Below are 24,515 nucleotides of genomic sequence, written 5' to 3'. Positions count from 1 at the left end.
CGAGATATTTCTCTAGCATGTGCCACTTAAGTTTATGTCTCCATTTGATTTCTAGTAGAGCATTCTTACCTCAAGATATTTCTCTAGCATGTGCCACTTAAGTTTATGTCTCCATTTGATTTCTAGTAGAGCATTCTTACCTCGAGATATTTCTCTAGCATGTGCCACTTAAGTTTATGTCTCCATTTGATTTCTAGTAGAGCATTCTTACCTCGAGATATTTCTCTACCATGTGCCACTTAAGTTTAGCGATTTCTTCACTCAGATTATGGAGCAGAAAACCAATGATTCCAACACAAAATCCAATCAGTCCCATGATTATCCATTTCCCTAGCATGTACCTTTAATAAACATATAACATGGTCACATAAAAGTAATTATAAAAAAACCTTTTCTCACTTATACCATTTAAAAGCATGTTAACATCAATATGTACTCTTAGAATATTAAGAAAGAGTAACAAGAATTGCAACAGGAATGACAAGAATCTAAATTAACTGGCCAAGGAAATATAATAATAGGAACATGATAGAAAATAAGTTCAAATAGTGCATCTTCATCTATTAAAAAATTATTTAAGGTAGTAAAATCAGAGCATGGTACAAGAACACGGATGTTATGGTTAAAAGAAACACTAAGGAATAGAAAATAAGATGGTTTAATTTGAAAACAATAGAACAGAGAAACAGGGGTTGGATTGCTGCAATGCAACAAAGATGAAACAGGAAATAAAGGGGTCAACTTGGAACAGTAGAACAAGGAATAATCAATAATGGGATTAAATTGAAACACAACAGAACAGAGAATAAGAGGGTTACTCATCTTTTTATTGGAACACATTGGGGTTAAATTGGACAGTAGAACCGGGAATTATGAGGTTCAAAAGAATAAGATATTGTCTGAATCTGCCTCCTAAAGTCCTGTTTTGACTTCAATGTTAACAAGATTGGAAAATACTCAGTGTAGACTAATATTCACCACCAATCAGCATCCTAGTTTTGATTTTTACTTTATATTCAAACTCAATTTCATATCATTAAATACAATTAAAGAGTATACATTTTGTGCATTGGCAAAAACAAAGCAAATGTGTTTACTTTGGGGAATGGGGAAACCTGCAAAAGTATTTACAAATTATTAAGCAAGTGATACATTACTGCTATTTTTCATTGTTTATTCTCATCGTTGCAATAAAGCAAGAACTATAGGATATATAATTATCTCATCGTTGCAATAAAGCAAGAACTATAGGATATATAATTATCTAACTTACCATTTAGTTTTGTTGTTTCTATATTATTTAACACAATGAAAGATATAACTTACTAATATATAACTATTATAACTTTCTGAATAAATCCTGAGAAACTTCATTGAAAAAAAATGTCTGGTAATAGAGTTTAAACACCAAGCATAATTTGGTTTTTATCTGTGTGTATTCACTAAATCAAAATGTTAGTAAAATTAAGCCCTAAAATTGTATTCATATACTTTAGGAATTCCATGCTGAAACAAAATCAGAGAGGAAGATTTCTTAAAAGTAGCAAATCAAGATCAAAGACTGCCTCTGACAGCAATGTTAGTTTTTTTTTATCCTATTGGAACTAAATAGGGAACCTTAAAAAGTGCCTGCTTTTCCACAGAATTCTATGAAAAAAACATTTTAACTTGATGTGATAAAGTTAATGTAGCTTTCTTATACATCTATCAAATGGTCAAGACGTCCTATCTTACAATCAATTACTAAATGATATTATAGTGCCGCGACCAGGATTTGAACCTGAAACACAGAACCTTCACTTTGAACCACACTTTATGTAATGTCATATCAACTTGTGTGTTACTACAGCTTTTTAATCTATCAAAAGGCCAAAAGGTTTTATCTTTCAATCATCCACTTTATGATAGAAATAATGGATAGGGAATTTTAATAAAGAGGGAACCTTTAATAAATTATCACTATCAAATTTGAATCAAACTGGTTTGGTTGTATCAGAGATGATTATGAAAATGTAATGGATTGGAAAGAACAAAAAGATGGATGCACAATTCTGTCCACATTGATGAACATAACTCAAGTGATCCAATTGTTGTAAGCCAAGTACAGTCATCTAAAACTGGGATACTACCCTTGAGTAACTAGTTTGATAAATGCATCAGTTTTATCAGTCATATGGCATTTTATAAACAAATAAAATTAGATTTAGTAAAGAAAATAGCTTTAAAGTTGAAGTAAATAAGCTTTTTACAAAATCCCAAAATCTAATTATATCAATTAACCTCACAAATAAAACTCTTAAAAATTAAGTTTTAAAGAATCAAATGTTTTTTATATTAAATTTGCCCAAACTTATTGAATTTGTCTTTTCACAAACTTTTGTATCTTTTGTCCAGTATTGTGCTGGGAGATTTAATTAAACAAACTTACCCCAGTGGTCCTTGTCTCCTTAACCATGATTTATAGATCTCACTATGAGAAGGGAGATAATCCTCACTCTCAAATGAACTCAGAGTTTTCTTTTCCTCTTCTGTGTATTTGTGGGTGATATAAACTGGTTCATAGTCTCGACCCTAGAATACAATTTTTTATCATTAAAACTTAAGTCTAACATCATAATTTACAGTCTAGATGCTGTAAATATTCATATTTGTCATACACTACTTTTGTAATATAACCTAATATTAACCTATGAACAAAAATATTCATAGGAATAAAAGGTAGTACTGGTGTCGAAATTTAAACAAATATGCCAATGGTATTTATGTTGTTTGCTATTGTTGTCTTTGTTTGTGTGTTTGTTTTTACAGAGGAGTTGGGTGTTGGTGGTTGATATGGTTTGTTGTTCTAAACTGTATTTTAGGGGGAAAGGGAGCTCGGAGGGGGGAGGGGTCTTCATTTGAGTTATATTTATTATCAAGAAATTTAAAATCTATTCAAATAAGGAATAAAATGTATAAGGTAAACATCAACAAGACAGAAACCCAACAATACAATACAATCAGTACAGATACCTAGATTGCTGAGTTTGTCTAATATAAATTAATGTAAAAAAGATCAGATGTTAATGTATTAACTTTGACCTTTGGTCAAATTAAACCGTAACAAAAAATATTGTCTTGGTTATCTTCAACGATAGTAATCAGAAAACCATGAGAAAAAAGTAAAAAATCTTATAAGTATATAAATTTTTTTTTTAGATATACATATAATAGTGTATTTTAATGAATATTCTCACTAAATTTATATCTTTGCTAACAGAAAGTCAGAATTGAAAATATTGTTGCTAACATCCACATGATTTGGACTTTGGTAAGATAGTTATCCATTCGGCAATCATACCACATATCATTATACATTTTAAATTGATGCAAAATAATCTGAAACTGTACGTTGAGTACCACAAAGTTACATGTTCAAAAATTGGTATATTTAGTTCAATTTGAAATTTTAAAAAAATCTATCCATGTTTAAATCATCTCCAATCAGTATTCAAGTTGTAAATGACAATAAATTCTAATGTTCTATTAGTTTAAAATTCTATCAATTAATTTCCAGTTTTATACAAAAATTTTAATGTAAATATTAATATTCTATAAGTGCATTGAAACTGCATTATTTAACTCAAATATTTTACACAAGCAAATGATAACTGAATGAAAAACTATTACAGGTAATCTGCAAAAAATACTAAATTATCTTCAAAATTTTTTATTTTTAAAATCCATAATTTTGGTTTATAAATACAACAAGCATAATAATCAAAATTCAAGGGTGCGAAATTATCTACTGTATTTTTCCCACTTATTTTGCACCACAATAATTATTCCCAAGTTCCTACCAAAATGAAAATAAAATTAAATTTACATGAATCATATCGAATTTCTTTTTACACTAACACTGAAAGCTTACACTGCAGCAACCATGTATATAAGAATTTTTCTAAACTTGCTAATGACTTACAAAAAAATCCTGGACAAACTTTCTTTCTTCCACTAAAGTAGAATGGTCTAACATGGTGAAATAATTCACTTTTGCTCCAGTATTGAATGCTACACTATAAAACAGATTTTCTGATTCTATGAGCAACCATAGTAACTTAAATTCAAATTTGCATAATTATGTGGAAATTCCACTTTTTAGCAAGAATTTCAGTGCACATCCTGGTCAAGATATATTTCCTTTACTTATTTACATAGTTCATGTTATTTAAATATTAAAGGTAAAAATGAAGATACAGAAAAGGGAGTGAGATTACCTCTCTTGTGATATAACACACCCTGTTAAAATTATCAAAAATCTGTCACTAGTTTACATGTTTTATGACAATCCAACTATCTCTGTGGTTAACATGTTTGATAAATACTTGATAATAGCCTGAGGATTTAAAACAAGAGCAAACATAAAATTTCCCTTTTTAGCACAGAATTCAAATTTAATGCTTATACCATTTTTTAACCAATTACATTAGTGCATTAAAGATCAGAACCTAAAAAAGCAAATTTCAAACATTTCTGATTCTGAATAATAAGATTTTTTTAAACACCATTTCAATGATAGGGAAATGTAAATCTTATGTTGAACAACTTATTTAATCTGGTTGACCCTTTATTGCAAGATATCAAATTTGTTTTTACACCATAATGAAAATTTGCACTGCAGAACACAATTAGAAGAATTTTCCTAAACTTGCTAATGACTTACAAAAAAGTCCTTGACAATAAAATTGAGAATGGAAATGGGGAATGTGTCAAAGAGACAACAACCCGACCAAATAAAAAACAACAGCAGAGGGTCACCAACAGGTCTTCAATGTAGCGAGAAATTCCCACACCCGGAGGCGTCCTTCAGCTGGCCCCTAAACAAATATATACTAGTCCAGTGATAATGAACGCCATACTAATCACCTTCTTTCTTCCAATAAAGTAGAATGGTGGGGGAGAGAAAGTCTTTCGTTATATAACGGTATACACAGACATGCACAAATTGGCTTGTTACAATATCCTCCAGAAATCCAAGCTCCTCCTGATGTTCCTGATATTATTATATTCCCCTAATAACTCAGGGCAGTAATTATTCATTGTAAAATTTATATTACATCAAATATCTATACAATTATATCACTCATAATAATTGTTAATATGTTTTCTAATGGTTACTAAAATATTAATTTTAATTGTCAAACCTACTCTTCTATTGAATTTATTGAGAAAAATTAAGAAAACATCAACATTTTTGGTCTTTTGATCAGATATGTAACAGGCTTTGTAAATTTAAAAACTAACAATTGTTAAAAAGTAGTCAACGCCAAAAGATTCTTTGTCATAAATATTATATTGAAATACTAAATGTCTTTATTTCATCTTAAAAGTTTATTTTACTTCTCTTTAAAAAAAAAATCATCTACAAACATGTAATTTGATCCAAAAAATAGAAAAAAACAGACACAGTATAACGTGAACACAATCTTCTTCCTCTGTACAAAAGTTTAAAAAAAAACTATTGTTTACAGTTTTCCACCTGGATAAAAGTTTCTTTGTAGGTAGAATAAGTTGTAGTAATTTACATGCGAATATTTTAAGTTTATTTTCTTTTAAATATTTGAATAAAAATTCCTATAAATTGTTTTGATAAACTGTGGATTCATTAGTATTTGTTGGATACCAATTTTCGTGGGTTTGATGGGTACAGATGAACCACAAATTCAAATTTTCAATGAATAACATATTTTCAAAAGGCTTTGTATACAGAGATTGGCAAAACCACGAAATCAAATATCCACAAATATGTGTTTTCAGCAATCCATGAAAATTGATATCCAAGAAAATAAATCAATCCACAGTAACACATTATCTATATTAAGTATAGACAGCCATTTTTTTGGTCCAATAGATGGTTCAAATTTTTATTTATGAGAGACTTATAGAAAATTTTATTTTTTCTTTTAACTTTTCTATAATGTCAATTATGTCAATGGGGTGCAAATTCACTTTTGAATGGTTATAAAATAAAATGATAAACAATAAAACAAGAGATTATAATGTGAAAAGATAAATAGAGTAGAAACAAGAAACAGAATATTTTTATTTCCATCATACCTGAGCAAAGACTCCATAAGTATCATCTTTAGGATAATACACAGCATCATCACGGGGAGGTTCTACGCTGTGACCTGACTTTTTCCATGGCAAACGGTTCCGTATATTATTTTCTGTGGAGGTCTCTGGAAGTGACGGTGCCTCCCCGGTCTGTTGGTCCTCAATGTCATGTTGTAGTACATATGCACTCATTCTGATTGGTCAATCATAATCTGTGAAAGGTAACAATTATTTCAAACAAGGATCATTGACTTAGTATTGTTCACTTGATAGATCATCTTTTACATAGAAACTCTCACAAAACATGTTTAACCCCACCACAGTTATGAGTTTCCTCTTTTGGAAAAATAGGGTAAGTAGCAGTGGCATATCTAGAAATTTTCATAAGTGGAGGCCCACTGACAGCCTAAGAGGGGCCCGCTCTGGTCATGCTTCAGTAATTCCCTATATAAGCAACCAATTTTTTTTCCCAGAAAAGGGGGACATTTTGAGGAAGAGTAAAAATTAAGGTGGAAATTCTTATAACATGTATTTTTTTCCATTTAGCCTTACAATAGATTAGACATTTTTGTCACTGGTTTAAAAATGTGAAAGATTCTAAAGGGGGTTATCTAGATGTTAATTCAATAAATGTTCAGCTTCTTTATATGACATGTATGAAAGGTAAACTGTAATTAGGAACTGCCTATTATGAATGTCATGGCTTGGCTTCATAATAAATGTACATTAAACTAGAGGCTCTTAACACATGCTTAAGAGCCTGTGTCGCTCACCTTGGTCTATGTGCATACATGTATTAAACAAAGGACACAGATGGATTCATGACAGGATTGTGTTTTGATGACTGTGATGTGTTCGTAGTTCTTACTTTACTGAACATTCTTGCTACTTACAATTTTCTCCATCTATAATAAACTTGGCCCTTTAGATAAAGAGGAAAATATTTTGAAAATTTACGATAAATTGGTAAAAAATGACTATAACTCCTTAAGGGGTCAACTGACCATTTTGGCCAGGCTGACTTATATGTAGATCTTACTTTGCTGAACATTATTGCTGTTACAGTTTATCTTTTTCTATAACAGTATTCGAGATAATAACCAAAAACAACAAATTTTCCTTAAAATTACCAATTCAGGGGCAGCAACCCAACAACCAGTTGTCAGATTCATCTGAAAATTTCAGGGCAGATAGATCTTGACTTGATAAACATTTTAGCATGTTGGTCATGTTGACTTATTTGTAGATCTTTCTTTGCTGAACATTATTGCTGATTACAGTTTATCTCTATCTATAATAATATTCAAGATAATAACCAATAACTGTAAAATATCTTTAAAACTACAAGTTAAGGGGCAGCAACCAAACAACCAGTTGTTCGATTCATCTGAAAATTTCAGGTCAGATATAGCTAGACTTGATAAACAATTTAACCCCATGTCAGATTTGCTCTAAATGCTTCGGTTTCAGAGTTGTAAGCCAAAATCTACATTTTACCCCTATTTTCTATTTTTAGCCATGGCAGCCATCTTGGTTGGTTGGCCTGGTCACTGAACACATTTTTAAAACTACATACCCCAATGATGATTGTGGCCAAGTTTGGTTAAATTTGGCCCTGTAGTTTCAGAGGAGAAGATTTTTGTAAAAGTTAACGACGACGGACACCAAGTGATGAGAAAAGCTCACTTGGCCCTATGGGCCAGGTGAGCTAAAAAGGTAAGATATTAACATAGTAATTCATTTGTTTTATATCCACCATGTCATGCAGGTTCCTTTTATAGTGATTATATAGTTTTGTTTTTGCTAATTGTTGAAGGTTGTACTTGACCTATTGTTGCTTTTATCCACATTATTTGGATGGGTTAGGCAACATTTGGTTAATGACCTCCATTGAACAGTGTTTCACATTTTCAGAAAAATTGGGTGGCTAACTTTTAGTTATCTTATTTTCTGCAACAAGTCTCAGTTCCAACTCTTCGTATTCTGCAACATTTGATGACAGAAAAAAATAAACCAGATGCTCCACAGGGCGCAGCTTTATACGACCACAGAGGTTGAACCCTGAACGGTTGGGGCAAGTATGGACACAACATTCAAGCTGGATTCAGCTCTAAATTTGGATTGTGATTAAATAATTGACACAGCATAGGTTTCTGACACAGAATGAATGTGGTCTAATGAACTTAAAATATTTTTTTTGCCTTTGAGCAATTCACTATGCTGTTGAATATTAATCCTCTCAAAAAAATGTTTGAAGAAATTTTCTTTCTATTTATGAAATCTGAAATGAGAAAAATTTCACCCCCCACCCCCATTTTTTTTTCACATCCCCCTTTCCCTTTATCCAAAACTGATCTCAATTCAAATTTCTAATGGAGTTTGCAACAATAACTACTCATTTAAATACATCATAAAATGTAAAATAAAGTGCTTGTTATCACTGAATGGTAAAGATAGTTTTAATTTATCAGTTGGTAGTAAAAGTGAATATACATTGTATATTGTATAAAACAATGATTTAAGTTGATTCAACTACTATTCTGGACAAAGTAAGAAAACTCCAATTGAACATTTCTTGCTATTGCACAATATTGTGCAATTAGATATTTCTTGCTATTGCACAATACTGTGCAATTGAAGATTTCTTGCTATTGCGCAATACTGTGCAATTGAAAATTTCTTGCTATTGCACAATACTGTGCAATTGAAGATTTCTTGCTATTGCTGAATACTGCGCAATTGAAAATTTCTTGCTATTGCACAATACTTAATATAATAATTTTGGATCCTGATTTGAACCAACTTGAAAACTGGGCCCATAATCAAAAATCTAAGTACATGTTTAGATTCAGCATAACAAAAAAGCCCAAGAATTCAATTTTTGTTAAAATCAAACTTAGTTTAATTTTGGACCCTTTGCACTTTAATGTAGACCAATTTGAAAACGGGACCAAAAATTAAGAATCTACATACACAGTTAGATTTGGCATATCAAAGAACCCCAATTATTCAATTTTTGATGAAATCAAACAAAGTTTAATTTTGGACCCCGATTTGGACCAACTTGAAAACTGGGCCAATAATCAAAAATCTAAGTACATTTTTAGATTCAGCATATCAAAGAACCCCAAGGATTCAATTTTTGTTAAAATCAAACTTAGTTTAATTTTGGACCCTTTGGACCTTAATGTAGACCAATTTGAAAACGGGACCAAAAATTAAGAATCTTCATACACAGCTAGATTCGGCATATCAAAGAACCCCAATTATTCAATTTTTGATGAAATCAAACAAAGTTCAATTTTGGGCCCTTTGGGCCCCTTATTCCTAAACTGTTGGGACCAAAACTCCCAAAATCAAACCCAACCTTCCTTTTATGGTCATAAACCTTGTGTTTAAATTTCATAGATTTCTATTTACTTATACTAAAGTTATGGTGCGAAAACCAAGAATAATGCTTATTTGGGCCCCTTTTTGGCCCTTAATTCCTAAACTGTTGGGACCTCAACTCCCAAAATTAATCCCAACCTTCCTTTTGTGGTCATAAACCTTGTGTTTAAATTTCATTGATTTCTATTTACTTATACTAAAGTTATTGTGCGAAAACCAAGAATAATGCTTATTTGGGCCCTTTTTTGGTCCTTAATTTCTTAACTGTTGGGACCTCAACTCCCAAAATCAATCCCAACCTTCCTTTTGTGGTCATAAACCTTGTGTCAAAATTTCATAGATTTCTATTTACTTAAACTAAAGTTATAGTGCGAAAACCAAGAAAATGCTTATTTGGGCCTTTTTTGGCCCCTAATTCCTGAAATGTTGGGACCAAAACTCCCAAAATCAATCCCAACCTTCCTTTTGTGGTCATAAACCTTGTGTTAAAATTTCATAGATTTCTATTCACTTTTACTAAAGTTAGAGTGCAAAAACTAAAAGTATTCGGACGACGACGACGACGACCCAGATGACGACGCCAACGTGATACCAATATACGACCAAAAAATTTTCAATTTTTGCGGTTGTATTAAAATTAGACTTAGAAATAGGGACTGCCAAAAAAATGTCACATTTCACATCTGTCTTGAGAGATATTCTTTTAAAACTAGAGGCTCTAAAGAGCCTGTGTCGCTCACCTTGGTCTATGTGAATATTAAACAATGGACACAGATGGATTCATGACAAAATTGTGTTTTGGTGATGGTGATGTGTTTGTAGATCTTACTTTACTAAACGTTCTTGCTGCTTACAACTATCTCTATCTATAACAGTACTTTTTGTGGAAAATGTTATTGAAAATCTTCAAATTTTAAGAAAATTGTTAAAAATTGACTATGAAGGGCAATAACTCCTTAGGGGGTCAATTGACTATTTTGGTCATACTGATTTATTTTTAGTTCTTACTTTGCTGTACATTATTGCTGTTTACAGTTTATCTCTATCTATAATAATATTCAAGATAATAACAAAAAAACAGCAAAATTTCCTCAAAATTACCAATTCAGGGGCAGCAACCTAACAACCGATTATCCGATTCATCTGAAAATTCCAGGGCAGATAGATCGTGACCTGATCAACAATTTTACTTCCTGTCAGATTTGCTCTTAATGCTTTGGTTTTTGAGTTATAAGCCAAAAACTGCATTTTACCCCCATGTTCTATTTTTAGCAATGGCGGCCATCTTGGTTTGTTGGCCGAGTTACCGGACACATTTTTTTAACTAGATACCCCAATGATGATTATGGCTAAGTTTGGTTAAATTTGGCCCAGTAGTTTCAGAGGAGAAGATTTTTCTAAAAGATTACTAAGATTTACGAAAAATGGTTAAAAATTGACTATAAAGGGCAATAACTCCTAAAGTGGTCAACTGACCATTTTGGTCATGTTGACTTATTTGTAGATCTTACTTTGCTGAACATTATTGCTGTTTACAGTTTATCTCTATCTATAATAATATTCAAGATAATAACCAAAAACAGCAAAATTTCCTTAAAATTACCATTTCAGGGGCAGCAACCCAACAACGGAATGTCCGATTCATCTGAAAATTTCAGGGCAGATAGATCTTGACCTGATGAACAATATTACACCAGTCAGATTTGCCCTAAATGCTTTGGTTTTTGAGTTATAAGCCAAAAACTGCATTTTACCCCTATGTTCTATTTTTAGCCATGGCGGCCATCTTGGTTGGTTGGCCGGGTCACCGGACACATTTTTTAAACTAGATACCCCAATGATGATTGTGGCCAAGTTTGGTTAAATTTGGCCCAGTAATTTCAGAGGAGAAGATTTTTGTAACAGTTAACGCAGGACGACGACGACGACGACGGACGACGACGGACGACGACGGACGCCGGACGCCAAGTGATGAGAAAAGCTCACTTGGCCTTTCGACCAGGTGAGCTAAAAAAGTAAAAATAGATCAATGAATCAAAGAACATGTTAGCACTTGGTTGGGGTGGGTTAAGATTGCTACCAATTAGCACTGTGAACTTGAATATCAAAAGGACAAGGTTCACTTATGGCACAAAATGGCCTAAAATATCAACTTTATCATAAAACACCAACTAGAGGCTCTAAAGAGCCTGTGTCGCTTACCTTGGTCTATGTGAATATTAAACAAAGGACACAGATAGATTCATGACAAAATTGTGTTTTGGTGATGGTGATGTGTTTGTACATCTTACTTTACTGAACATTCTTGCTGCTTACAACTATCTGTATCAATAATGAACTTGGCCCAGTAGTTTCAGTGGAAAATGTAAGTAAAAATTTACAAATTTGATGAAAATTGTTAAAAATTGACTATAAAGGAAAAATAAATATCTCCTTAGGGGGTCAATTGACCATTTAGGTCATGTTGACCTATTTTAAGGTCTAACTTTGCTGTACATTATTGCTGTTACAGTTTATCTCTATCTATAATAATATTCAAGATAATAACAAAAAACTGCAAAATTTCCTTAAAATTACCAATTCAGGGGCAGCAACCTAGCAACGTGTCGTCCGATCCATCTGAATATTTCAGGGCAGATAGATTTTGACGTGATAAACAATTCAACCACAGTCAGATTTGATCTTAATGCTTTGGTTTTTTTAGTAATAAGCCAAAAAATGCATTTTACCCCTATGTTCTATTTTTAGCCGTGGCGGCCATCTTGTTTGGATGGCCGGGTCACTGGACACATTTTTTAAACTTGATACCCAAAAGATGATTGTGGCTAAGTTTGAATTAATTTGGCCCAGTAGTTTCAGAGGAGAAGATTTTTGTAAAAGATTACTAAGATTTAAGAAAAATGGTTAAAAATTGACTATAAAGGGCAATAACTCCTAAAGGAGTCAACTGACCATTTCGGTCATGTTGACTTATTTGTAAATCTAACTTTGCTGAACATTATTGCTGTCTACAGTTTATCTCTATCTATAATAATATTGAAGATAATAACCAAAACAGCAAAATTTCCTTAAAATTACCAATTCAGGGGCAGCAACCCAACAATGGGTTGTCCAATTCATCTGAAAATTTCAGGGCAGATAGATCTTGACCTGATAAACAATTTAACTACGTGTCAGATTTGCTCTAAATGCTTTGGTTTTTGAGTTATAAGCCAAAAACTGCATTTTACCCCTATGTTCTATTTTTAGCCATGGCAGCCATCTTGGTTGGTTGGCCAGGTCAACGGACACAATTTTTAAACTAGATACCCCAATAATGGTTGTGGCCAAGTTTAATTCAATTTGGCCCAGTAGTTTCAGAGGTGAAGAATTTTGTAAAAGATAACTAAGATTTATGAAAAATGGTTAAAAATTGACTATAAAGGGCAATAACTCCTAAAGGGGTCAACTGACCATTTCGGTTATGTTGACTTATTTTTAGGTCTTACTTTGCTGAACATTTTTGCTTTTTACAGTTTATCTCTACCTTTAATAATATTCATGATAATAACCAAAAACAGCAAAATTTCCTTAAAATTACCAATTCAGGGGCAGCAACCTAACAACAGGTTGTCTGATTCATCTGCAAATTTCAGGGCAGATAGATCTTGACCTGATAAAAAATTTTACAACTTGTCAGATTTGCTCTAAATGCTTTGGTTTTTGAGTTATAAGCCAAAAACTGCATTTTACCCCTATGTTCTATTTTTAGCCATGGCGGTCATCTTGGTTGGTTGGCCGGGTCACCGGACACAATTTTTAAACTAGATACCCTAATAATGATTTTGGCCATGTTTGGTTAAATTTGGCCAAGTAGTTTCAGAGGAGAAGATTTTTGTAAAAGTTTACAGACGACGGACGATGGAACACCTTGGCCGCCACCTACAATCCAGAATGTGTTGTAACCAAAAGATTCCAATTTTGATATAGATTTCATCAATATAAAAACTTTGTGGATCGTAGATGGCAGCCTAGGTTAATTATGCCAAAAACAATTAAAGTTATGGGAAAAAAGTACCAAAATTGACCTTTTAATACAAATTATGTTGATAAAAGGGGTCATAGCTCCATAAATTGTAAAGCAAAGTGTCAGAAAAAATATTTTTGTCTCAATAGTATTATCACAAGTATTTCTAGGTGAAATTTGTAATTTGTTTGGCCAGATTTAAAAAACATAAAAAATTCAGGGCCAATTTTAACCCTTCGTGAACCTTCTCCTTTGCTGGCCCAAGACCACAATTAAAGATCCCGCTTTTCGTTGTCCACATTGAAATATACATGTAGCTCCCTTTAATTATAGTGTATTTTTTCTTTATTTTTTTTCCCTTCCTCATACATTTCCTAGTTTTTCTTGAGTGGAAATGAAAGAAGAGAGCTAAAATAAACTTTTGGATGTTTTATCTTAACTGATTTTGATATGGAAAGAGTAATTAGGCCATGTGCAAAAAGGTAATATTTACACTTTTCGGAACATCTCTTGACTTTTCTATAGGGGTATGGATGTGTATTGACCAAATTTGTATGATTTATATAAACGTTCTATTATTCGAATTTGGAATTATTTTTAATTATGGAATTTTCATAATTTTTTGTGCTTGAAATTTTTAATAAATTCCATGTTTATTCTGTACTTTAATGTTCTGTGCTGCGCACAACACTTTCTATTACAAAGAAGATAGTACATTTTCAATAGAATGTACTGTGCCGCACACAACACTATCTATACAAAATACATTGTATTGAAAGTGTTATGAACAGCTCAAAACATTACAATACCAAATAAACATGAAATTTATTAAAAGTTTCAAGCACAGGAAATTATGCAAATTCCATAATTAAAAATAATTCCAAGTTCAAATAATAGCCTGTTCTAATCTATGCAATTTTTCTAAAAATTGGATATATTTTTGGACTTGTACTGTACATTACGCACACAAATTAAATACGTATTTTTTTTTAATGCGACAAAACGTTATAAAGAAATAATAGAGGAATTAATTGTGGCCTAGAGCCTGATATGCATTTAGGCTTTTTCAAATAGAGTAATCTCCCCTTGTCTTTAAATGTAGGTAGAACAGATTCATGCAAAATACCATACCCTCTGTTTCAAAATATCCAAAAATTTGTAGTATTTAAATCTAATGGTGAATTAAGTCATTAGTCTTTTCTTATGTCTATTGCAACAAAATCTTAAACATTCAGACATTTCTGTTTATCCCTGACATCAGTAAGAAGGATTGGTGTAGTGTGCTTGCCTTGAGTACAGAATGGCGTGGGTTAAATCTACAGCCAACAAAACACCTCAATAGCTAATTTTGTGGTATACATTTGAATCTTTTGTCTGGAGGACCATTATCCTGTTTAATTAAGAATCCGACCAAGATGCAGCTTTAGAGTAGGTTCTCATCCTACTATGCATGTAATATTTGCAACTGGAAATTTAACACTTAGATTATGATCCAGGATTTTGAAAAGGGTGCAAACTCCACAATCTTTGGATTTGGAAATGTAAAATGTCTTCCATTGACTATGCAATAGACATATATGTACCTCCATAAACCAAAGGGGGCTGGGACCCTGGTCAACCTTGAATATTGTCACCTATGCCTACCATCTTATTGAATTTCAGAGGTCAGAACTGATTGACAGTAGACTTAGGAAATGTCCAAATCCCAATATGTATTAACATGTTTTAGCCTGATTGAAACTAATTAGATTTATGTGAAGATGAACTCCCCCAAGCAACATGTATCTTAAATCATCATAACTATATATAGATCCCATCATGTGACAAGCTACATCGATATGAACAGTTTTTGTATCTTTTTCTAATAAGAGATTGCCTTTGTCAACTGTGTCACTTAATTAACAATTATGTTATAAATCTACCTTTTTTACCCAATTTTTACCTGCAGTGATTGTGTGTAATGAAAACGAAACCAGTGAAAAGAGTACTTTCAAGGGAGGTAATTACTTATTAAAAAGAAAAGCAACATGTGGGCGACTTCTTCGACATCCTTTTGATTCAAAAGCTTGATTCATTGTCCGTATACATATTTTAAGCCCCTCTTTGGAGTTCGAGATTTAGTATACAAATCCTTGATACGAAGAAGAATTATATCAAAATCATTTCAGCTTTACACAAAAATAAATCATAGGGTCTCTGATAGTATAGCCTGATATTTTTCTGTTGAGTCTGGGATGATAATATATGTTTTAGTATCTTATTATCAGCTTGGGTCTTCTCAGGAGCGGATCCAGTCATTTTAAAAAAGGGGGGGTCCCCAATCCATTTCAAAAAGGGGGTGGGATCCAAATATATGTCCCCGGGCATTCAAATGCATTGATCGGCCAAGAAAAGGCCGGGGGGGGGGGGGGGGGGGTGTTCCAACCCCTGGACCCAATGCTTCTACCAAATAACTTGTAAACATGTATCATGATAAGCTAATCAACAAGGAAGTATTTTAAAGTGAATTGTATACAAATACTTTACTATAACGAGAGACTTAATATAGATCAGATCAATATACAATGTCATATATCTATCTATATGATCTCTGGTTTCACAGTGCAATTGCGTGCATAAATATTAACCACTTGGAGGCTACCAATTCAACTACATAAATTTGTTTTACATACTTGATCTTCCTTTTCAAAAGTAGAAATGTCTTTTTATAACTTTTACGTTCGCACTTCTGTGCTGACATGAATTAATTTATCATTGATTTGATATGGTCAAATTTATAAATTAAACGTTTACAAAACTTTTGATTTTTTAAAATACTATCTTAGGAATAGATTACCTTAGCTGAATTTGGCAAAACTTTTAGGAATTTGTGTCGTCAATGCTCTTTAACTTCGTCCTATATTTGCCCTGTTTTAATTAAGGGAGCTACCATTTGATTTTTATGGGGGGCTAGGATGAAAAATTTTGTCCTGCATTTTCTTTTAGTTGTAATCTATGTCCTGCCTTTTTATTTTTCACTCTATTCGGTCCTGCCAATTTTTTTTATTAGTTTATCCTGACTTTTTTTACCTAAATTGTCATCCTGCCTTTTTTTTTTGGCAAAGTGTCTCATCCTGCCTTTTTTTTTTTGGCAAAGTGTCTCATCCTGCCTTTTTTTTACTCAAAACTCCTGTCCTGCCTATTTTTTTCAAATTTCATCCTAGCCCCTCCCCCCCCCATAAAAATCAAATCATCGGTAGCTCCTTAAGTTTTTTTGAATTCGAGCGTCATTGATTCAAGTCTTTTATAGACGAAACGTACGTCTGGCGTAAATACAAATTTAATCCTGGTATATATGATGAGTATATGATGAGCTTTATAAAAGGGGCACTAGCTGTCAAATTTATGTTCACCGATTTGACTCACATTTTCATATTTGATCATTAACAAGGTAAAACATTTATCCAAATTATAAAAAGTATAAAATAAACAATAGACTGGGAATGTTTTTTTTTTTTTTTTTTTTTTTTGTGTATAGAGTGGGGTGCTCATTTTCGCCATATCTTTCCATGTTTTCTACAGTTTATGCTCAGGTCTATATGTTTTTGAAGTATACTGATATTTCTATATGAAGATAACTTCAAATGCAAAATATTCTTAAGCTTGAAAAGGTGTTTGTTTGAAAATAATCATCTGAAAAGTTAGATTTAAGGGTGTTTGCAATTGCCTGATGTTTTGTCAATGGGGGACACATATTCGCCGTTTTTATATATCTATTTAAACCCAAATAACTGCAGCTTTAAACAATATTTTTCAAATCAACTTCATTATAGATGGCAATAGCAGACATTTTAAAGGTGTACAGAACTGAAATTTCTGGCAATCAGTAAAAGATTTACTAAGTAATACTTCTTTGAAATCATGTTTTTCATTCAGGAAATTAGCCGAAAATCGTTGTCCGCTTTTCGGTCCTTTGCGGTAAGTGTCGCAATTTTGTCGTAGTTTAAAAAATAACCATATTTGTTATAAAAATCTAAGTCACCGGCATATTTCTTTCATTTCAGCCATCTTTTGAAGTATTTACACCTCAAAATAGTAAAACGGCGAAATTGTGTCCCCGGCGAATATGCGTACCCCACTCTAATATAACTTTATAATACTCTATGTACTTATAAATATGTTATTATTATTTTGAGGACTCTCAGGAAGATTACTAGGCCGTAACTAGGCATCTTATTTTAGTGAGGCAAAATAATTGAGCTGAGCGAAGGGAGGCGAAATTTTTTTTTGGAGGGAATGAAATGAATGGTGCAAAATCCTGCATTCTAGGCATTTTTAGAGAGTTTGATAATGTTTTGAATTTGGATCATTAGTTTTTAACTAATGGGATCATCCTCTTGAAATAAAGTTTATTTATTTATTTATTTTATTTTATTTATTGGGCTCGATAATGTGTAGCTTTGTTTCGTGAGTATTTCAGTCTAGACGTCATCTAATGATCTGTCAAGTTGACCTCTAGAGAGGCTCTGATTGCCATATAAGCGATATAAACATAGTATAGTGTCGTGGGCCTCAATCCTTTTTGTTGTCTTGGGGGGACTATAAGATTGAAGTCACGTTTTTGAATATCGATATCTAAATTTTATTCTACAGCCATTTTATTAAACACATCGGTATGACAGACGACACTAACTGTTCGCCGCCGACAAATATAAAATAAGGTATACAGTCCCGTAAAATACAATTAACAGGCTAAATTATGTCCTACATTTCCGGTAACCAGAAATACCAAAAAGAGGTATATATTAATAGATATAAATAGATATAAGACTCGTGCATTTGGATTTTTCTAGGTCTGTTTAATTTCAGATTATAGATTAAAAATAAATGTTAAGGTGGTATGGGTGTCTTCCTCCATCTTGGATTGTAAAAAACAGAGAACCAAAGGTCCAGATTTTCTATCAAGCTAGCAAAATTTGATGCAGGAATGCAGATATTTAATGTGAATTTTCATTTAAAAGAACCAATTTGTAAGAATATAACTTATAAATATTAATATTTTTGCAAATGTTGATTATTTTTGGTTGTTTTTAAAAAAAATTAAATTGGCATTTTAAGGGGAGGTAACTCTAAAACAGTGCATTTTCTGAAGGATTCTTCATGGAATTTTCCTATTTTGTATTTTAGCCGGAAAAAACGTACGGTGACCCTATATTTTCTTTTGATATTCTCAAAGCATTGTATGAAAGCTATCTTTTCCTTAAGTATTTAACAGTTCTATCATTTTGTTTAGTTTTTAATCACAAAATGGTGTTTTTTCCTGTATAATCCATACAAAATGTGTCATTTTGTCACGTCCTTTAGCTTGAGAAAATGCGCGGTGACCTACCACTTTTATTATATTTTTCAACATACATCAATAGATACTACGTTTTGGCAAAGTATGAACGAATTCTATCATTTTTATTTTAGACTCCCATACCACCTTAATCGGTTTTTAACTGTATAAGAATGATTTTTTTTTGTGGATTGAATCAGTCAATCAAATGATGTACCTTTCGGTTTCACTTTCAATGATGACATTCTTATTCTTAAAATAATTGAACAGACACAATGCATTCTGTATCCATCTCTAGCTAAGGGGTCAAATTAAAGTTCTCATGAAAACGGATTCAATGAGATCGAATGTAAATGTAACTTGTAAAGACGTTACGCACGTTATTGCGTCAATACCGTGTAATCAACCAGTCCACACTAATAAACAGCTTTTCTATAAAATCATACCAGTTAAGTTATAGAAAACTTATATCCATAGACTAGACAGGTAAATACTATTCCGAAAAAAAAAAGTACAAATTGCTTTATCATATTTTACTTTAGTCTAAAATATTAACAAAACGTCAAAAATATGCGTGTCAGACGTAACAGACTATACGCATAATCACTTTAGCAGGGGTGTTTGTGTTCTTCAAAATAGTTTTATATCCACGAAAATTCGAATGAATGATATGCTTTATATATAAAGTACAACAATATTACTGGATATGAGTTTCTGATACGACCAACGCTATTTTTTTGGCAAAAACAAATAGTGTTCATTATGGTCAGATTTTGGAAGATGTTAAGTTATCAAAATTTATAGGTTTTGAAATATAAGATTATATGATATTTCGTTTGTATAAATTCGGCTCACATAAGTACATACATAGACCATATCAAAATCGAATTTTTGCAGCACTCACACTACATGTAAAAATGCACGGCTTCTGGCAAATGTCTTGCAAGATGTCCAATGTCGGATTTCGCCGATTTTTACAAATGAATTGTCATTTGCGACGTTATTTATTGAAAATTTAGATTAGTTGCATGCTAAATAGTGCTTTTCCGTAATTGTGCTTTAACTTTACAAAACAGCTACATACTTTTTGATAACTTGCGTAGTCAAAACGACTTCGTTTTCAAAGAAATGTAATGTCTTGCAAGTTTGTCCACTGGACGATTTTCGTACTAATTCAACGTTGTCGATTCGGGTACGCTATATCTGTATATAGTTCCTCAGCTAGAATTTTCTTGATAGTCAGATACTATCAACAAGACCACTAAGTATAAAAAAAAAATCCAATGACTGGGTTTGTTCGTTTAGATGAGGTTCTTAAGTTGTGAAAAGTTTTGTATCACAAGAGGATAACAAATCATCTTTATCAAATCTTCAAATTTGGGAAGCGTAAACGGACTGCAATTTTTTTTTTTATTTCTCTGCAATAAGATTCATGTGTATAGAATTGAAAGTAAAAATAAAATTGGACCTAAAGCGTGGCTATATACTTCTCCACATCATACAAAGCTTGTAAACATATGAGATGAATTATGATTAACCTTTTTTTCTGACAATCGTTTCATTTCATAATCTAATTGTACCGCTATTAAAGAAAGTATAGTGAATTTTATAAGCAAGACCCGTTTAACTTGTAATTTCCGACAAAGTTTTCATATTAAAGCAAAATATATATCATCCTTCTTTTCGGATCTAAATGGGAAAACATTGCACTTTTTTTTTTACGTTTTATGTCAAGTGATCTCTGGTAGAGAGTTGTCTCATTGGCACTCATCATACCGTATATATCTTCTCATTTCATATAGCTTATGCATTACCCAAATACGATATATTTTGTTGTGTGTTGCTTACGTTACTTTCATTGGGAAATATTCCATGCATATTCAGTACAACAAAACATTATAAGAAGTATCCATATTGATATGCAAAACAAAAGTTGCAAGCGAAATACAAAACTTATCCCAAATAATCGGTAATCGCCGTAAAACGTAAAAATTTGACGTTACCATTTGAAACGCAATATCGTGCTTAATCAATGTTTCTTAGCTTATTTTGACCAAATTGAACCATACTGGCTGCTAAAAGCGATACATTAATTCACTACTTCACTTTCATTAAAAATTGAACCAAAAAAAAAATCATATTTTATATGTTTTATATATCTCATAGCTAGTGCCCTATTTAACAACGAGAATTCCCCCGGGAACCGCCTATGCATGTGTACCATGGCTCTGTTTTTGTTTATAGTAATAGTACAAACAAGTAAGATGTTGTAGCATTTTTTTGACAATTTCAAAATTAGACCAAATTATGATGTTATAGAGTTATGTAAGCTTATATCCTATAAGGATTGTATTAGTGATGTTAGTCTGCTAGTAGCTGCACTAATTCCTAATTTTTATAAATTATATTTTGTTCATTTTAGCACTCCATTATTCTCTATTCTTTTTTTTACCATTTTTCTTTATCATGCTCTCTTTTTCTTTGGGGAAAAAGGGGGGGGGGACGCGTATCTACAAGGAGAAGCTGATTATTTTGTCGCTTTTTTGTGGTCTCTTTTAAAAGTCGGTGAGATAACATTCTACAACCGACCAACAATGAGGATAGCTTTCTATACTATTAGTATAGAAAGTCCCTACCTAGTATGAATAAAAAATATATAGAAATTGTTTTATTTTTGTCTTTTTGTCATCTCTCACTGGTTTGATTTATTTTGATTGTTTTTTTTTTTTGATTGTTGATTTTTTTCAACGACAACGCACCGTATACTTCTTAATTATTTCTTGTTTGAACCTTTTTTCTTTTGATCATAAATCTGCATGAAATTTTTCCCACTGTACGTTCAGAAAACAACAATCAATCAATCACATCTCCTATAAAACTTCAGTACTATTTTTCAAAAAATTGTTAAAAGATTCGATTCATTGTTTCATCAGATCATGGAAGTAATATTTAAAAGGAATAACATCGACTCAATATTACTCCCAAGATCAGATATAAACACGTCCGTCGTCACTCTCCTATTTCACATTTCCGATACAAAGAAAAAAAGGTCACAGTATTATTGAATATCAAAGGAAGTAACCCATTAAAAGATGCAAGACTTGTGTTTCGTTGCATTTTAAATTGAAACAGTTGATTTGAAAATATGATCATTTCAATCGGATAATTCATGGTAACACATCGAGTTATATGCATATTTGGGTCGAAAACATGTTAATACGACAATACAATATTAAGGATTGCATATTTTGGTATTAATATTGATTCACTCATATTGTCTTTGCATCGGAAAAAACACATTTATTCTAAACAAAACAGTTGTTGGCATGATATGGGTTATGTTCTTCTCGTTTACATAGGCGGATCCAGGGGGGTCCCCCCTTTCGTGGGAAAAATTTGGTTGATTAAATAGGGAATCACTGAAGCATGACTGGAGAGCCCCCCCCCCCCTTTAGGTCCGTCAGCGGGCTCCCCTTATGAAAAGTTCTGGGTCCGCCATTGCTTTATTTTATGATGGGATGATACTTAACCCCTAACGGGAGAGATTTTACTTGATTTTCATATGATGAAGACATAATCTTTCAATCAGTTTAATTGAGGCCTGCAGCTGGCATGTCAGTCCTTTGTTAATTTACGTATCATTGTCATTTTGCTTGGTTTCTTTTGTTGCCTATTTTGACATCGGATTCGGACTTCTTTTAAACTGAGTTTTACTGTGCGTATTGCTATGTGTTCCTTTATTCTACATTTGCTAGAGGTATACGGGGGGGGGGGGGGGGATATCACAAAACATGTTTAACCCCGCGCATTTTCAGTTGCGCCTGTCTCAAGTCAGGGGCATCTGACCTTTGTTTATTTTTTATTTTAGTTCATTTATATGTTTTGGAGTTTAGAGTGACATCCATTTTCACTGAACTAGAACACAATATATTAGGGGATGACCATTTGATATTCTGGGGGAGGGGGGGGGGGCAGGAGAATTTGTTTTTGATCGGTTATTTATTTTTGTAAACTAAGAGGACAGATTATTCATTTTCTATTTATTCACCATTGAAGCATTAAAGCAAAGGACTGATTATTCATATTTACAACTATATTTGCATATTTGGGTCGAAAACATGTGAATACGACAATATTAAGGATTGCATATTTTGGTATTAATATTGATTCACTCATATTGTCTTTGCATCGGAAAAAAACACATTTATTCTAAACAAAACAGTTGTTGGCATGATATGGGTTATGTTCTTCTCATTTACATAGGCGGATAAAAGGGGGGTCCCCCCCTTTCGTGGGAAAAATTTGGTTGATTAAATAGGGAATCACTGAAGAATGACTGGAGAGGCCCCCCCTCTTAGGTCCGTCAGTGGGCTCCCCTTATGAAAAGTTCTGGGTCCGCCATTGATTTATTTTATGATGGGATGATACTTAACCCCTAACGGGAGAGATATTACTTGATTTTCATATGATGACGACATAATCTTTCAATCAGTTTAATTGAGGCCTGCAGCTGGCATGTCAGTCCTTTGTTAATTTACGTATCATTGTCATTTTGCTTGGTTTCTTTTGTTGCCTATTTTGACATCGGATTCGGACTTCTTTTAAACTGAGTTTTACTATGCGTATTGCTATGTGTTCCTTTATTCTACATTTGCTAGAGGTATACGGGGGGGGGGGGTATCACAAAACATGGTTAACCCCGCGCATTTTCAGTTGCGCCTGTCTCAAGTCAGGGGCATCTGACCTTTGTTTATTTTTTATTTTAGTTCATTTATATGTTTTGGAGTTTAGAGTGACATCCATTTTCACTGAACTAGAACACAATATATTAGGGGATGACCATTTGATATTCTGGGGGGGGGGGGGGGGGGGGGCAGGAGAATTTGTTTTTGATCGGTTATTTATTTTTGTAAACTAAGAGGACAGATTATTCATTTTCTATTTATTCACCATTGAAGCATTAAAGCAAGGGACTGATTATTCATATTTACAACTATATTTATGATATTCGGAAACATCCAATTTTAATTGATTTGTTTATTATAAATACCTCTATAGTCAAGACATTATGTACAATTTAATCAGAGTTAATCCTCCTCCTCTGCAGAAATGAATCTTTTATATTCCTAACTGCATATACATGTATTGCATACATACATAGTATTAAAGTTTTGTTGTAACTAGCTTCTTTTAAAAGTAATGGCCAAGATATTTCGCCGAGCGGAGCGAGGCAAATTTATTTTTTTAAGAGGTTTTTGAGCGGTTTATTCCTTGAATGCCAACATCCTTTGATCTATCGACAATTTACCTGTAAATTTATGTTGGCATTCCAGGAATAGGTGTAAGAAGCTATCACAACAAAAGTGCATGTTTATCAAAACAATCATACTCTTATTCCCTTTTTTAGTTTAAAAAATAATTGTATTTAACTAAAATTTCTTCAATATTTCTAATACATGTATGTCTTATGTTAATTAACATTTTAATTGCCAATATATCTTTTTTTTGATAAAAAGTTTTAATTTTAATATTTTATTTTTTTTTTATTTTAAAATTCATAATAATTTTAACCCTAAAATTTACAATTTTTAAATAAAAAAGTGATAAAATGTTGCAATTCTATCAAGTTCACTAATTGTTTTTAACAGTTAAATACTTGTAAAAACACCAATTGTTATTATATAAACATATATTGAAATATTTTTG

At 32.3% G+C, this 24,515-nt stretch overlaps 1 protein-coding gene across 1 annotated transcript in view; it reads right to left on the bottom strand.

The window, feature by feature from the left end:
* LOC143080886 (chloride channel protein C-like) overlaps positions 1–15,288 on the bottom strand; it is a 42,715-nt gene extending 27,427 nt beyond the window's left edge. Inside the window, exons 1-4 of the mRNA XM_076257036.1 lie at positions 15,137–15,288; positions 6,097–6,308; positions 2,429–2,571; positions 212–341 (exon numbers count right to left, since the gene is read on the bottom strand). Of these exons, the coding sequence (XP_076113151.1) occupies positions 212–341; positions 2,429–2,571; positions 6,097–6,288 (465 nt within the window). The 5' untranslated portion in view covers positions 6,289–6,308; positions 15,137–15,288. The remainder of the gene's footprint in view (positions 1–211; positions 342–2,428; positions 2,572–6,096; positions 6,309–15,136) is intronic.
* Between the last annotated feature and the right edge of the window lie 9,227 nt (positions 15,289–24,515).

Source organism: Mytilus galloprovincialis, chromosome 6 (assembly GCF_965363235.1).
Source record: "Mytilus galloprovincialis chromosome 6, xbMytGall1.hap1.1, whole genome shotgun sequence".
NCBI classification, from domain to species: Eukaryota; Metazoa; Mollusca; class Bivalvia; order Mytilida; family Mytilidae; genus Mytilus; species Mytilus galloprovincialis.
Note: the sequence above shows the minus strand (reverse complement) of the source record. Positions and strands in the feature narration are given on the sequence as shown.